This window comes from Anser anser, assembly GCF_964211835.1.
Source record: "Anser anser genome assembly, chromosome: 12".
In the NCBI taxonomy this organism is placed as follows: domain Eukaryota; kingdom Metazoa; phylum Chordata; class Aves; order Anseriformes; family Anatidae; genus Anser; species Anser anser.
In genome coordinates, this window is record NC_139733.1 from 3,758,290 (window position 1) to 3,773,904 (window position 15,615).

At 42.3% G+C, this 15,615-nt stretch overlaps 1 protein-coding gene across 4 annotated transcripts in view; it reads left to right on the forward strand.

Annotated features, from left to right (window-relative positions):
- WNK2 (WNK lysine deficient protein kinase 2) overlaps nt 1-15,615 on the forward strand; it is a 184,466-nt gene that overhangs the window by 47,170 nt on the left and 121,681 nt on the right. For 2 of the 4 annotated variants that reach the window (XM_083795877.1, XM_083795864.1), the window contains exon 2: nt 12,338-12,490. The exons of the other annotated variants lie outside the window; for them this stretch is intronic. In XM_083795877.1, coding sequence (XP_083652003.1) covers nt 12,338-12,490 — 153 coding nt within the window. The remainder of the gene's footprint in view (nt 1-12,337; nt 12,491-15,615) is intronic. 4 annotated transcript variants of the gene reach the window in all.

Sequence of the window (15,615 nt, forward strand, 5' to 3'; positions counted from 1 at the left end):
GTGTTTGTTGTCATGCTCGATTTTATTATAGATATTAAGGTCTTGGATGCCTTGAAATATTATGTGCTTTAGCAAGGAAAATGCCTCTGCTATGCTGCTGAAAGCTTGCTCTGTGCAATATGTTTCCACCAGAGAAGATGTTTGAACCACCCAAGTGGAACAAGTGAAGAAAAAAAGAAAAAAACTCTAACAGAAAGAGCAGGTGCCTTTGCAGAGTTTAGGCTGGCAGCCTGGATTGTAGGATGTGGGCAGGAGGGAATCCTGGGCCCAGCCTAGGAGGGTCTGTCCCAGGGCGAGTGTGAGGTGGTGTCTGCCCTTCTCTCTGCCCCAAAGAGACCACTCAGCTCTGCTACCCTGTGGGGTGCCCAGTCTGTGCGATATGTGAAGGGATGCGTGCCTGCTGCACCACATTTACTCATTAGGGCCGTTCGTGGTGGGGCATTCCTTACAGACTCGGGTCCCAGGAGGTTCTGCAACCGGGAGCCAGTTCCTGTAGGTTATTTGCCAGGTGGCAGCCTTATGCAGGAATCGACCAGGCCCTGCATCTGAAACCGGCTGTGCGATTTGGAGTCACAGGAGTCAACTAGGCTAGAGGAGATGAACTGCTAAGCCTCTCCCAGAGCTAGCATCCGAAATGTGTGTAATAGGACTTCCAGAGACTAGTTAGTTACAAATGATGCCTGCTTCCAATTTTCCTCCAGTAAGCACATGCTTCTCAGAGTGCTCAATTAATTTTCATCACAGCAATCCATTGGCTTTGGGAGGCTGGATTACATCCATATAGAGATTAACTTTAGGCTGCTGTATTTGTTTTAACCAATTTTCCTAATGAAACTGCAAGCTCACTGATGTTCATTTATGTTGTAATTAGTAACAGCTAAATATTAGATACATAGAAAAGCTCTGCTCAAATTCCAGGCATGATAACTTGCAGAAGTCTCCCCAAAACAGAGCCTGCACTATCTGGAGCAAGTCCTTGGCATTTAATCAGTTTAAAGAAGGTGGTTTGTGCAGTTGTTGTTAATTATTTCTGCTTCTCTTGGGGGTCAAAATCTGATAGAATGCAGAACTTCCAAAATGAATGAGAAGGAGAGAATTCACTTCTTGAATATCGAAGTATATCTTTGACCTTTTTTTTGTAGGAACTTTCAGTTGTTAATTTCTTCAAACCAATTCACCCATCTCCATCTGTCTTAAAATGCCTTCAGAAGAATGGGCATATTCATTTTAGCAACAATAGTAGTTTCCAAATTTATAAAATCTCTTAAGAATGGTTGCTAATGATCATTGTCTGGAATAGTAGAAATTATAGAAGCCACTAAAACACTGAGGGCAAGGAAATAAAAGTTGAATATCTCACATTTAAGAGTTTTTAAGAAGAAATTTAGTTTAAAAGATAAGGATCCTACCTGCAGATTTAGAAAGACTGAAAACCCAAGTATTTCAGATAATGCTAAACAACCTAGGCACCTTGTTGATGTGATTTAGGGGTGTTAAAAATAAGCAACAGTGGAAAAGAAACTTGAGGTACCTATAGACATTGCCAGGATGAAAGTTAGAGAAGCTGATCAGAAGGTGGTGGTAGCCATCTCATAAAGTGTTAGAGCATGGCTACTGATCTAGATAAATAACACCGCAAATGTAAGCATGTGATGTTTGAAATCAACATCACACCCTCACCTGAAGCACAACATTCAGTTCTGGTGGCAAAAGGATTTTAGAAATGAAAATCACTGAGAAAAGTATTGAAGAGATGAGTCAGAAGAATGATAGGCACGGAGAATATGAGTAAGAGAGGATGTAATAAATATGCTTAGGTAAATAATGAGAAATCTTGCACCTCTATGTACTTTTATTGCAAGAGCAAGCATTTTAAATCAAAAGGCGTAAAATCTGATGTATTGGGCAATGTTTCACTGAGGAGCCACTTGTCTTGGGACTCTGCTTATTTTCTGGGTAAATGTATTGAGCACTAGAAAAAAGGGAAAAAGTCCTCTAAAATTTGTTTGCGCTGGCGTGAATGATTGTCATCCTCAGGAATTTATTTCTTAAATCTGGAGCAGGCCCTGGGGAACTGCAAATATCTGAAAGGTTTTCTAGGCACCATATGGTGGTTATGAAAGGATCCAACACAGGCCTAGTTTTGAGTCAGAAGAATGGAAATGAGGAGGGCTAGATCTTGGAAGGCAGCATGTTCCTGATTATGAAACCAAATGTGGTAGACAGACTTAAGCCCTCTACACTTCAGCAACACTTGCCCTATGTCTATTTATAATTCATTTTGCTAGAGGGACGTTATTTGAGTGAGAAAATACTCTTCCGCTCCAGCTTGGGAGTGAAGAAACTGTTATGACAAAAGAAAAGCAAACAGGACTATTTCAGGTGTCTGTAAGAGGCCCTGAATACAGCCGTATACTTGCAAGAGATCCTTGCCTTGGCTGTTTTGTTCCCCGTGCTCTGAGAGTGGTGTCTGTTACCCAGCTTCTTCCCAAACAGGCAGCTCTGCAAAGCTTGCATTGTGTTGTTCCTTGATAAAACAAAGCTTGATAGTGTGTGAACACCTACACAAATGCAGGTAAAGCATTTTAGAGGTTGTTGTTTAAAGCAGAGCAAGTTCTTTTTGGACATCTGCCTTGCGCTGGAGGATTAATTTCTCCGTGATCTCCTCCCACCCTGTGTTGGAGAGACGCTGCAATAATGTTTTGCTTGTCCTGGCAGGGTCCCTCTCATGGCATTCCCAGCACCTCATTTCCCTTTGTTGCTGTTCCAGCTCTAGGAGTCCCCCTAGTCAGTGCTGTTGTGTTTGGGAAGGATCTGTTTTAACTGTCCACATCCCTCATCGCAGGTCAGAACCTGCTGGGGCTTTTGTTTTATGATAACAATAGAAGTGCTGCAAAGCATCAGTTGTTTGTCCGTGACATTCCTCCGATAAGCTTGTGCCCTCTCCCCTGTCAAGCAAAACAGGAATATGAGGGAGTGAGAGCCGTAATCTCAGCTGTGCCTGCACAGCCAGGGGTCCTGGAGAGCCCCCCAGCCCCTTGCTCCCAGCAGCAGCCTGGCTCCACGAGGTTGCTGACGACCTCCTTGGGCACCTTGCAGCACAAAGGTTTCATCCTGCTCTTCACAGGGACCAAAGCTTCCTCCTGAGTACCGCTGGTGGCTCCTGGCTCTTTGTAATGTCCTCCAACCGTGTAGAGCAAGAGCAAGGCCTGCAGCTCTGGGAATTCTTTGTACAAAAGCAAACGTCCAGGAATGTTTTCAGGTTGGCTTTGCCTCCTTTGCACCAGCAGCAGGCTTCAAAGAGGACCCCAGGAAGAGGCTCTTCCAGGAAAGTGGCGTACAGCACACCGCTGTGGGCTGGCAAGTGGTGAGCATGTGGCTCCGCGAGCTCAGCCTGCTTCTTTCAGGCTACCGGTGCCTGTGTGAGGGAGCCAAGGGGAGGGAGGAAGAGTGCTCATTCATTCTCAGTGTTGTTTAGCAAAAAAAAAATACTTGTCTGGCACATTGGGAAAATGCATGTCCAAGCAGAGGTGATTTTCTTGCTGCGAGAGAGTCCCTGATGTCTATTGCATTAACTCATTTATTTCCTTGGTACAAATAATCTTCAGGGCAACCAGGTATATTTAAATAGATATCACTGGAATCATTTATTTTTCCAGTGATCCTATTTAGTAATTAATCCAAATGGATCTGTACCCGATAGCAGGATTTGGTACAGAATAGCTAATCCCACTGGAAAAACTGGGAAATCAGCAGGAAGAGGTGACTTGAACTGCCAGGATTTCAGTGGAGGGAACAGAGGTGTGTTTTTGTTCCCCTGTGGTGCAGATCAGGGATGTCCATTCACTGAGCACAGATACTGTTTCAATTACTTATTGAAGTTGGACTCCATTGCTAGAACTAGAATAACATTTTAGAAAATATAAATGCTTAAACAAAAGAGCTTGAAGAATTCCCTGCTGAGGTATTACTTTACTGCCTTCTATAGAGCAATTCTGCCTCATGAAATGAAATCACAAAGATCCAGCAGTAGCTGGAGAGCATGCAAAAGGGAAGAATGAGGATTTTGCTTTAAAATTAAAAAAAAAAAAAAGGACAAAACCCCCTATATTTTTGTAACTGGTTTTCATTAGATTTTTTAGCAAATAATATTTGGAAGTCTGAAAATAACTTTGATGTAAATTGAATTAATTTATATAACAACATAAGTGAAAAGTTGTACAAAGTATTTTATTTTTCAAGTTTGTTCAAACTTGTAAAAAATGCACTAAAGATCTCCATGTTCAGTTGTCCAAAGCTGCCAAAAATTAACTGCAGGGCCCCTCTGATCCACTGATGTGTAGTCAGAAAGTCTTATGTTTTAGCGACTTTTCCAGCTTATAATATGGACTTTGGTTTTGTTGCACCATGCCCTTGTTTACAGCAGCATGTAAAAAACCAAAAATGGTATTAAAATACTATATTTGAAAATGAAGCAGATCGTTTTTAAAGTGGAAGTAAGTTATTGAAAAGCCATTTGCACACAGGAATAGCAGAAGCATGAATTCTCCTGCCCGCTGTAAATGTCAGGCAGTAATGCCTCCTGAAGGCCCTGTCAGGAAGGAGGGAAGGCCAGCTGAAAACCAGGCGTCCTCGTGCAGCCCCACTGCTGCTTCCCGTGGTGGTTTCCACCATTCAACACGATGCCAGGCTTTAACTTATGCCCTTTGGAAGTTAACACTCCTGGCAGTTTAGGCTGTATGTTCTAAATTTCCTGAGCTGGTTGTCCAAGAGGGTATTTCACCCGTAGGAGAGAGCAGGACTAGTGGCTTGGGTGGAAGCTGGAGCGAAACGCGGGCTCGGTTCAGCCGAGTGCTGAGCCACCTTCAGCTCCGGTTTGTCACAGAGCTGCTTGTTTGCTCTGTAGAAATTACCGCCCCGTTTACTGTTATTACATATCAATGCAATGAAAATCAGAGATTAACCTTTTTAGTATGCGCAGAAATACACCAGCCTCCCATTAATTTCCAGGGACATGCTAGCAGTTTCCTGAACCTTAAAAACCTGCTGCTAGGGCATTTCATCAAGAGAGCTACACACTACTTATTTTCCCTGTCTAATACAAATAAGCTTTGCCCAGTAAAAAAGGTGATTTTCAGGTGATGTCGATTGCTATAGCTAAGGACTGTGTTTGCAGTGTGTTGTCAGGCGGTACTGTCGGAAAACGCGACGCTCACTTTGGTCTCCACTAGCAACATGGATTTCTCCCTATCTAGTCATATTCTGACAGAAGCCCTAAAAGGTTATATATTGTCTTAGATGAAAATCTGGTAAGGACAACAATACTTACAGTTATGGAAGTAGCATAGATGCTGAAGTCTTTGAAGACCTGGCATCCTTTTCAGGAGGGTAATGAAGAAATTAACAAGACTGCCTTAAAGGCAGCCATTCTTGTGCTCAGGACAGAACATGCTATGCACACCACTTGAAATAATCAGTGACTCAGCAGCTGGGCTTGCCTGTCCCAGGGTGGTGGACTCACAAGCCATTGATCTACCATCATTCATCTACCTCCCTCTTCCTCTGTCCCTGGGGTTGCACCCAAGATGAATATGTCCTGGTATACACTGGTTCTGTATGTACTAGCTCTGTACCACTGTGGAGATTTGCCCTACACATATTTCTATACGTGTGGGGGATACGTGTTATTTACCAAGTTTCTCAGAGCTTGGATGTTAGCCTCTAAGGGAAAGCATCTTTCACAGGGAATGGACACGGAGGGTCCAGGTGAGGACCAACTGAATCCTGCTGAGGCTTTTCCTAACTCGGCTTCATTCTCAGGTAATGGAATGTCATTAAGCCCTCCAGTGAAAGGATGGTAATGGTCATGTAATTTAGCCTGTATCAGGAAAAGAATTTAGGGTGTTGGAAAAAAACGTATTTAAAACTGTTCTAATTTCCAAATCCACTGATTCTTGAATTAAACATTCTGTGCTATTTTTTTTTCATGTTGATATTATCTTGTAGTTGGGAAGCTATTATTGGAATTCCACTCTAATCTGTCCATTCAATTATTTTGGCTTTGTGTACTCCTTATGACCTTTTTAATATTCTGTCATTTGACTGACTGCCTATTCTCATTCTTTTTACTATTTACGGTTTTACAGCCCCATGGGGAAGGAATAACTACACTGACTATTAATGAAAATGTAGAATGCTGAAATGAGCAGAATGATGTCTCAAAATGCTACAGTGCAGTACGTTCATGAAGCCTACCAAGAACAGTAGCCTTGTTGCGATGGTAGCCCTCAGCCCTCCTCCCACTGAAGTTGCTGGGTGTTTTACCCTTGTCTCATGAATCTGCAGAGAGCAGAGGCAGCATTGAAGAGCTGTTCCAACAAAAAATCTAACATGATCATGTCAAATTGTTAAAAAAAAAAAAAAAGGGGGGGGGAAATTATGAATCTGTGTTGCTGATTTTTTTTTTCCTTCAAGTTCACAGGTTTTTTAGAGCAACACAGAGTGCAAGCAATAAGAAATGGAGAGTTAAGGTGTGAACGTAAGTAAGAACAAGAATCTCTGCAAAAAACAGGATCAGGGAACTAAGTGTATGTGCCTGGTCAGCAACACTGAGCTCAAAAGATACACTTGGACTTTCAGTGTGATTTTTGTATTATGGCAGAGCAGTATCAAGTATAGGGCACAGTAGGAAGGAAAAGTGGCAGAGCCCTTTGGCCTGTCTCTCACAGGCTCACAATAGCATTAAGGCTGTAAGTTGTATAGGGCTGAAGCAGCCCACGGGCTGCTGAGGATAAAATAGTCCGTCAGGAACAGCTACAGGGACTCCATGGTACTGAAAGACTGCAAAGTGCCAGAGACACCTCGCCCAGCTCCTGTGGGCTGGCTGGTGGAGCTTCAAGTTCTGTCCTATTTTGAATAGTTTATTTTAGAAGAGCCAAATGTTACCAGAATTTGGAAGAAGACATGTAATGGCAATGTTGTATACGTAATGGTAATGTAATGGTAATGTTGTATACACAGCCGAAATCCAGGTGATGGATTTAAAGCAGAGAATTAATAGTATGTATGATAGCAGACAATTGTGAATTTATGAAGCTAAGGTTTATGAAGAATGTCCTTTAAGCCTGTCTGAATGAAATAGGGCAGATACTTGCATACTTAAGGAAGCAGAGAATGAACTTGAGCTTATAGTAGAGCGTGATTTTTTTTTTCTAGCTGTTGCATTACAGTAGCTTTGATAAGACGCGCAGGGCTATTTTTCATTTGATTGTTTTGCATGTGGCAAAGAATAGAAGCTATAACACGCATAGTTAACATCTGAAAAGCATGTACAGAGGAACCAAATACTGGAGAAAATGTGGGCTTCAGCCAAAGGGAGAAACTGACCTTATACCATGAGCTATCTCCATTGTTTTTAGACTCTGATTTTCTCACACGTGCACTTGCATAGTGTACCTTGTTAAGTATATGTTTGAAGGTTACTTTTGCACACTTGCGTGCTTCGTATCCTGGTAAAGATAGTATGGTAGGCAACAGGATGAACCATGTAAAATCACAGGCCAGAATTAAAACAGGGTCCTCCAGTGCTTAGTGCTGTTGTTGTATTGTGTGCCATGGAGCAAGCGACTACTGGGCATGACGTAGCACGAGATGAAAAAGGCATGCTTTTGATTGACTTTGTAAAGAGTATGGGAAGCAGTGCTGAAAGAAGGCCTCTACGCTTGTAATGGGAAATTTGTGATCAGAAATGGCATGGTTTATATCCTTCTTCTGTATTTCTAATTGTATTGTTGTCTGATCTAATTGAAAGCCTAAAGGCTTCTTGCTGGGTGAAAATTGCATGGGGAAATAGAATCTAGATAAGATGCCTGTCATCTTAATATCAAAGCACTTGAGTCCGGGGTAAAAATGGCAGATTTTTGTTTTAGGAGAAGAAAGACCTTTTCCTTCTGCTGGATTCCGTGAACAACGTGATTCAAAATATCCTGTATCATTGGACTGCAGAGAATCAGAGTCAATTAGGTTTCAAAAACATGGCCATTGTGAGGTGTAACTATTTAACTGACTGAGACAAATCCCATATCTCAGCAATATAAATCTGCCCACCATTTCTTACTGTTTTCATCCCACAAAGGAAAAGCATGAAGTAACTGCAAGCATTGTTCTCCAGCACCTTTTTTGTATTTACCTGGAGTTCACGGAGTCAGTTGGAAATAACTGGTTCCAGGTATTTCTGCCACAACTCTTGACTTTCTGGCAAAGCTGCTGGATAATCGGCACGAAACTGAAAGTGCCTTGTTGCAAAGATTTTTGATTGAGAAATATCATATTTTAAATTTGTTTTACCCAAATTAATTAACACCATATATCAGAGCATTTTAAATGGTAACAAGTAAAGTCACTGGGACCTCTTAATTGGACAGGCGAAGTGGAAGTCTAATGCAGCACATAGCCATGGGTAAAATGTTTAGACTACAAACCTCTCTGATTAATCTTTAGATTCAAGGCAAAAATAAATGTGTTTAGTAGCAGTCATCTTGGGATTGTCTTTGTGGATCACTGGAAAGAGAAGTGTGATGATAGATAGGTGAAATATATGACCAATGAAGTTAAGTGACAGATAGCAGTGCAGAAGCCTGGTTAGGGCTGAAGCTCCTGAAGCATGAGGAAAGGCAGATATCTATAAATAAAGTACATAAGATGTGGAAGCTGATAAGGAGAGAGGACAGCGTGAAAAAATAAGCTCTGTAAGCCGAATGAAAACATATGGCTTAAGCTTTGGTTGTGTTCACTGCAGTCATCACTGTGAAAGTTATCTGAATATTTTCTTTGCCTAGCAAGAAGCAAAAATATCACTTTTATCCCCAAATTAACAGAATCGAGAAAACCACAGAATCTGCAGGAGTCCTTCTACAGCCCATTCCCCTGGGAGAGAAAGGGAGAGGGTGAGACACCCCTGACATTCAGCAAAGGAATCCAAGTTATGCCTGCTGTGTGCCAAGTCCAAATCTGTCTTGTGAGAATGTTACTGGATTGGTAACATTGAGCACCAAGGAATTTATGCTCTGAGAGCCACTGCCTCCCAAATGGTGGTGCCTGAGGGCAGATTGCAGGGGTCAGAGGGAAATGCATAGCCTCTCTCTCCTCCACCAGCCCCCAGAGCACAAGGACGACCCTTTTGCAAAGTTATTTGTGCTTTAAATGTCCCAATCAAAGAAAAAGAACTTGCGTCTTTATTAGCCAGTGGAACGAATCCCTTTTCTTCTGTAGGTGCTTGAATTCTCAAAGCAGTTGGATTGGGTTCACGTATCTTCTCACAGTGTGTGCTGGATTTTTTCTAAGCAATTTTCACTCCCACACAATGAGATAACATGAATGAGTCTGACTGCGGTGGTTGCTGATGAAGTCAGGTTAGTGTATGGAGTATATTCCCTCCTTCTGCAGCTCCTCCAGCATTGAGACCCCTTGGTTAGCAGACAGACCCAGACAAATTTTCCTATCTGTCAAGCACCTGTATTAGGGTGACTCCAGATCCTATCTAGACTCCTGCGGAGAGCTCTGTGCTGGGGGGTGATCCACCGCTGGTCTTACATTGCTCAGAGCAGCACCTGACAGACTCCAGAGTGCAGTTAACGTTAGGCACGTTCATTTAAAGGAGTGGGCTACTTTTTCTGTTGAAGTAAAGCAATTAAGAGGTATTCTGTGATATTACAGATTTATTTCTCAACACAGGAAGTTAAAAAAAATATGTGTAATGTTCTTTAGAGCATCTATAACTCAGTCTTGTGGCCTTCTGCTGAGGGATGTATTAAAGCAAATACCATATTTCAAAAATACTGACACTGTATTGTGTCAGCTGCGTAAGCTGTGCTTTTGCAGAGCTTTGTGGTTTTGCTTCACTAGTATGTTCTTACAGTAAATAAGTCAGACGGGCATCCCGAAAGAGCTCAGGTCTTACTCCCATACACTGCTCTGTGGAGTGTTTCCTAGCAATTTGCCTCCTGGTTAAGCCTGGCTAGAGGTTTCCTATAGCTATTAAATGGGATTAAAACCAAGCAAAGAGCAAATTGCACATTTTCTTCCCATAAAAGTGACTGCTATAAAAGATTGGTTTGGCAAGAAGCTGTCCCGAATCACACTGCCCTCATGTTCCACTAAGGCCACACATTAATGCATCCCAAGTGCCTGGAACAAGTTGATTTCCCTTTGTGATCTCCAGTGCTTGGCCTTGCATGTTCTAGAGAGCCGAGTGCCCCACGTCCTTGCGTGGCCTGGGAGGACTGAACATCCCTTTGAAGCTCCACAAGTCCCCTGCTCCCTAAGGATCAGCCGTATCAGGCCGTGAGGCACAGTGCCCTGTTAGGAGGCTGTGTGATTTCTCCTTTTGATCCCTAAGCATCAATTTCTGCTCTCCTGTCACAGCGGAGGATCAGTTTGTGCTGCTTTTCTTCCGGGTGCCTTTCCTGGTTGCCAAGGAGACAGTGGCCTGCCTTTGCCTTACCAGCCAGGCTCTTGGGCCTGATTCTTCAAAGCAGCAGCCGGGGGATGTGTTTTCTCTCGAGCATGAAGTAATTCTCCAGGAGCAGGCCTCTCTACTTGCGCTGCCCTCTGACATTTCCCTCAGCATTAGAAAGCCCTGCCTGTGAGAGGGGGAATGGCCTGGGACAGAGACTGTGATGGCCCACATCTGGCCCTTCCTGGGGGAAGGAATCATTTGTCACCAGCTCCTGTCCATGCACCCATCAGCCCAAAGATTTTTTGCCAAGACTCAGTGACCTAGCACAACCTTTTCTATTACATTTTCCTTGGAAAAGAGATAAAGGAAAATATGGAAGGACGTGGCACAATAAACAAGATAGCATTGCATCTTCACTCTGACACAGAGTGGAGAAAGAGTGACAGATGGATGTGTGGCTGATACCTTTCTGCTTTTTGTGTCGTCCTTGGCCATCATCAAGTTCTCTGTCATTTCGTGGTCATGACGAAATTGTGTTCTAGGAAATTCTGCCCATCCCATCTTCCTTTCCTTCCTGCTTCCCCAAGCATATAAAAATCTGCTTTGATGAAAGTTTCTCTGTGTTTATTTCTGTGTGCAAGATGCAGTTCCTATTGTAGAAGGTGCTCTTGCTTGTTTGTACTGCTAGCCAGAGAAATGGTGGTGCTGTCCATAGCCCTACAAACACAGATGAAATAGCTCCATAGTTTGGAGAGTTTACACCTAAATGACATGAGATCCAGAAATGTTCAGGAGACAGATAATCTCCACAACAGTGAGCAAAAAGGAGATGCTTCTGCAGAGTTATGGAAGAACGCAGAGAATACGTATTACTAGACAAGGGTGGGTAGGTATTTTCGTATGTGAGACCAAAGTGGGAGACAGAAGCTGAACCTGGGAAAAGAAGATTGCTTTCTGTGCTACGATGGGTTGTGAAGGCAAGGGTGAAAACAGAGCTCAGCGACTAGTTTCAACAGAGAAACAGATACAATGCTGAAAGCATCACCACTTTTGGAATACATCCTAGACTAAGGACACATGTTGCTAGGAAACTTTTATATTAAAAGACATTCATCTTTAAACCTTGGGAACACAGTAACAGCTTTTCCTCTGTGCTAGGGAAGTTCTTTTAATGTCAGTCCTGACGTTACTTAGACAAGTAGTATGCAAAAGGAAGAAAAATACTGTGAATTGTCTTGGGCAAAGATTAAAAACTAAGATTATTTTTAGATAGCTTGCAGGGTTTAACTGAGCCTTAGTCATTCTGGTCTGACTAAAAAGAGACTGATAAACAGACATGATTGTGCTTTGTTTGATAAGATGTTTTATGGAATGAGAATCAAAATATGTGTGGAAAAAGTTTGTTAGCCCAACCCAAGTTGGTTTTGGTTAGCCCAACCCAGAAGATAACTTGGCTTGTGGCAAGATTTGATGGGCTACCATCTGGAGAGGAGGAGAGCTAACAAAATTCCTTCAGGTTATGGCATTCTCATCCACAGGCTTTCTGGCATTGCTTCCTCACTTCATAAAGGTTCTGTATACAAGTCTTGATAGCTTGTGTAAACTCTTTTAAAAAATCCCCAAGCAACAAATCTCTTGAGGCCAGTTTCTAATAATTTTGCTGATGTTAAAAACCTGCTTCCTGAGCAGAGAAATCCTGAGAATAGAGTGGAGCTATTTGTGGGGCTCTCTGCTGGAATGAGACATTCAAGTCTGGTTCTAGCAGTTCTTAGCCCTGATACTTTAAGGTTACCTATTTTTCTCATGTACTTTACCTGACATTTTATTCACTCTTTTTTCCCCACCTTTTTTTTTAAAAATCAGTTTTTCCTTCTCCCCTAGCCTGAGGAAGCTACCTCCGAGCACCGTGTGACTGATCCGATTACAAGCCAGCATCCTGAGATGCCTGATGGTTGCAGTGGCAACTTCAGCACCTCCCTCCCCCTGCTGCCATGCTCTCCGTTGTGCGGGCTCAGCTGCCTGGGGAATTGCATGGTAAACAAAAGTTACTGCTTTTGTTCTCATACTGTACTCTCTACTCTCTCCCTCTATGCCCTGATCACACTGAAGGTCTGACCTGTTTGCCATACCAAGGTCAGAGTTTAAAACATAAGTTATAAAACATATAATGGTTCAATTAAAAAAAAATAAAATAAAAATCACTACTGATAAGAATATTAGGAGTAGTTTTAATAGGCTTTTCTTAGTAGTATCCCTATGTGACTTGCCCTAGTGTGTCAGGAGCTTTTCCATAGTATGTTCATCCTCAAGTTCTTCATGTGTGTTAATGGCAACAGAGTGCTCTTCCCTTCTGCCTGGCACCTCCAGAAGGCACAAGTATTGTTCTGGGAGAATCCTGCAATTCTGAATGGATTCACTGAGAGGGGAAAATGATCTCTGGGGACTGATGTTAAACATGTTTTCAAGTGAACCTAAAAGTAACATCCTTTGTGTCTTCATGAGGGAGAAAAGAGTTCTGTGCAATGAAGTTTGCGTTCTGGGTAGAGATGCTAGCCTTTAGCACATCAGCTGACACACCTGGAAAAAGCAGACAAGCTTTAGGGCTCAACCTATTCATAACTTAAGACTTGCCTACTAAACCAGAGTAGAAAAGTAAATTTGAGCTGTTGGAACAGAGGAGTGCTTCTGAAGGTGTTAAGTAGCTCTCCCTTGAGGAAGAGGACCAAAGAGTGAGTTGGTGCCTGTGGAATTCCCTTGGCTCTGTTAGCGTGTGTCACACACAGTCTACTTTTTCTAATGTTTTCGTTCTGGGGTATGGATTGATTTAACAGTTGGAAACCTTTCAAGGCAGGAGCCATCTTTGTTTTCTGTGCTGGTAACACCATTCATTTTGTGCCTGATGCTATTTAGGCACTGATGGAATATAAATGAGTAACAGCAGATGTTTGTGTCCCTAGCATGTATGTTCATACAGGCAGTACTTCTGCAACCGCTCCTGCAAAACACACAGGAGTGTGACACTTGGGCAATTAACCTCGTAACCAGTGGGGTGGATGGGGAAACCTGTACTGCAGCATCATGAGCTGAGTGTTATATAAATAATAATTATATTGCAGGGCGTCTTTCTGCCAGTGCCCTATTCATCTTCCTTGTAGGAGTTAGAAAACAAAAGTAGCTGAATACTTAATTATGGCAGGCTAAGTGGTTTCAAAGGCTAATCACCTTTGAAACGGTTCCAAAGCACAGACTTCCATCTTTATGGTAACACGTTCTCCGTTGTGCCACTTGGTGGAGCTTAGTGATTTTGCCTATCACATACATTGTTTTGCAAACTCACTCTTTGATTACACAATCAATTGACAGTGTACCCTGAGAACTGAGAAAATCCCTACTGAGGAAGTAGAAGCAGAAGTTTACCAAAGTCCTAAAGAAGAAGATACTGATTCCTAGCTGCTGCTGAAATTGGTCTTCATCCTTTCTCATCTAGAAATCAGTAATATAAACAGTGCTTGATTTTTTTAAATAAAAAGTTAAAATGCAAGCTTAAGAGTTTGGTATTTCTGATATACAGGAGGAGAGGTGCGTAGAATTATGTCATGTTTGGTATATTTTTAAGATTTAAATTAACGTTAGGATATTTTCCTTTTAAATTTAATCTTTATAGAATTTTGTGCAATAAGGGCAAAGGGTGCATGCACCTGTGTGAAAGAGGTCAATTGTGTTTGAATGGGTGCTTTTCCCCAGCAAACACGTGAACTGTGAGCAGATCAATGGTTAAACAGGGAAATGATTATATCACATGCTGAGTCTGCCTTCATTTAAACCAAGAGCTACTCAGTTCAATAAGAACAGAACAGGGACGTGGGCTAAACATGTGCTCAGCTAAAACACTTGTGCTCAGAGCCTATCTGGAAATCAAGGATATTATACCAATTTGACTCTGTCTGAACTATCTGTTGTTACATATAAACTAATTACTCTACAAATCTCACTAAGTCCCCATTTTTAATGTTTACCTAATACTTTATTCTACATTAAAAGACTTCAGACCTTGGAATGGGGTTCCCAAAGTGAGATCTGTCACTTTTATTTTTGCACGTATGCTGTAACTCCTAGGCCTTGATGATTCTTCCCAAATCCTTCCTAATGCTGGATGCCTACTGTCTACTAAGCAGTCTTGAGAAATACAGGTTTCATGTGCAGTCTCTTTGCTGTTGTCAGGGATGAAAAGGTAAAAGAGAAACAAAGAAGAGAGAACCCAGCTCTGAAATGTGTTGTCTGTGGTCTTAGGTGCCTTCCTATGTAGACGGCTCAGGACTGTTGGTGGTTTTTCTGGCTTCCTCATAGGAACTGGAAGCAGTAAGTGTAGATTCTTTTTAATGTAGTATTTTCCAGATACTTTTTTTGTTGTGTTGTACTGACAGGTGAGAAGGAACTGTTAACATAGCAATGTACCATTTGGATTTATTAAATGCTGAAAACTGACAGTATGTCGATGCTCTTCTGGTGTGGCATTTGACAAGGGATGAGCAGATTTTGTTAGGAGCTCTAAAAGCAGTCCAGAGCTGGTTGTAATTATCTCCAACACATATGCACCATTGGCTAATGTTTGGTGTCTAGCCATTAGTACTTCTTACACAAAAAAAGAGCAGTGCAAGTAATTCTGCCCAGAAGGAGGACAGAGCTTAAAGTGACTTTTTCAGGCGTTTGCAGGGGATCTTGCAGAGAGAAGAGCAAGATTATACCAAGCAACCGCATATGACTGTGTGTGACAAGACTCGTCGTGCACATGGCATTTTCTTGTATAGTCAATACTCCTCATCCACACCTTCTTGCACCGATGGATCTCTTTTGTCCAGGTCATTGTCTGTTTTCTAATGGTCTACAAGCACAGCAGTAGGCCAGTCCATGCTGAAAGGCCACAAGTCACGTACCGCAGTCACCTCGGGAATGCAGAAAGCTCCTTGGCCTTCTTGCGAATCCTCTCAGGACATTAATGGCATACTCTACTTGCTGTAATTCCTTACCATAAAAGTGAAGTGCCAGCGTGCTAATTGTACGAGACTTGTAATGAAGAGGGTGGAGCGTGAGGCTGTTTGCAGCCTAGGTGTTGACTCTTATTTGTTTTGTTTTCATCCATGTGTGCCATGGTCTCTGCG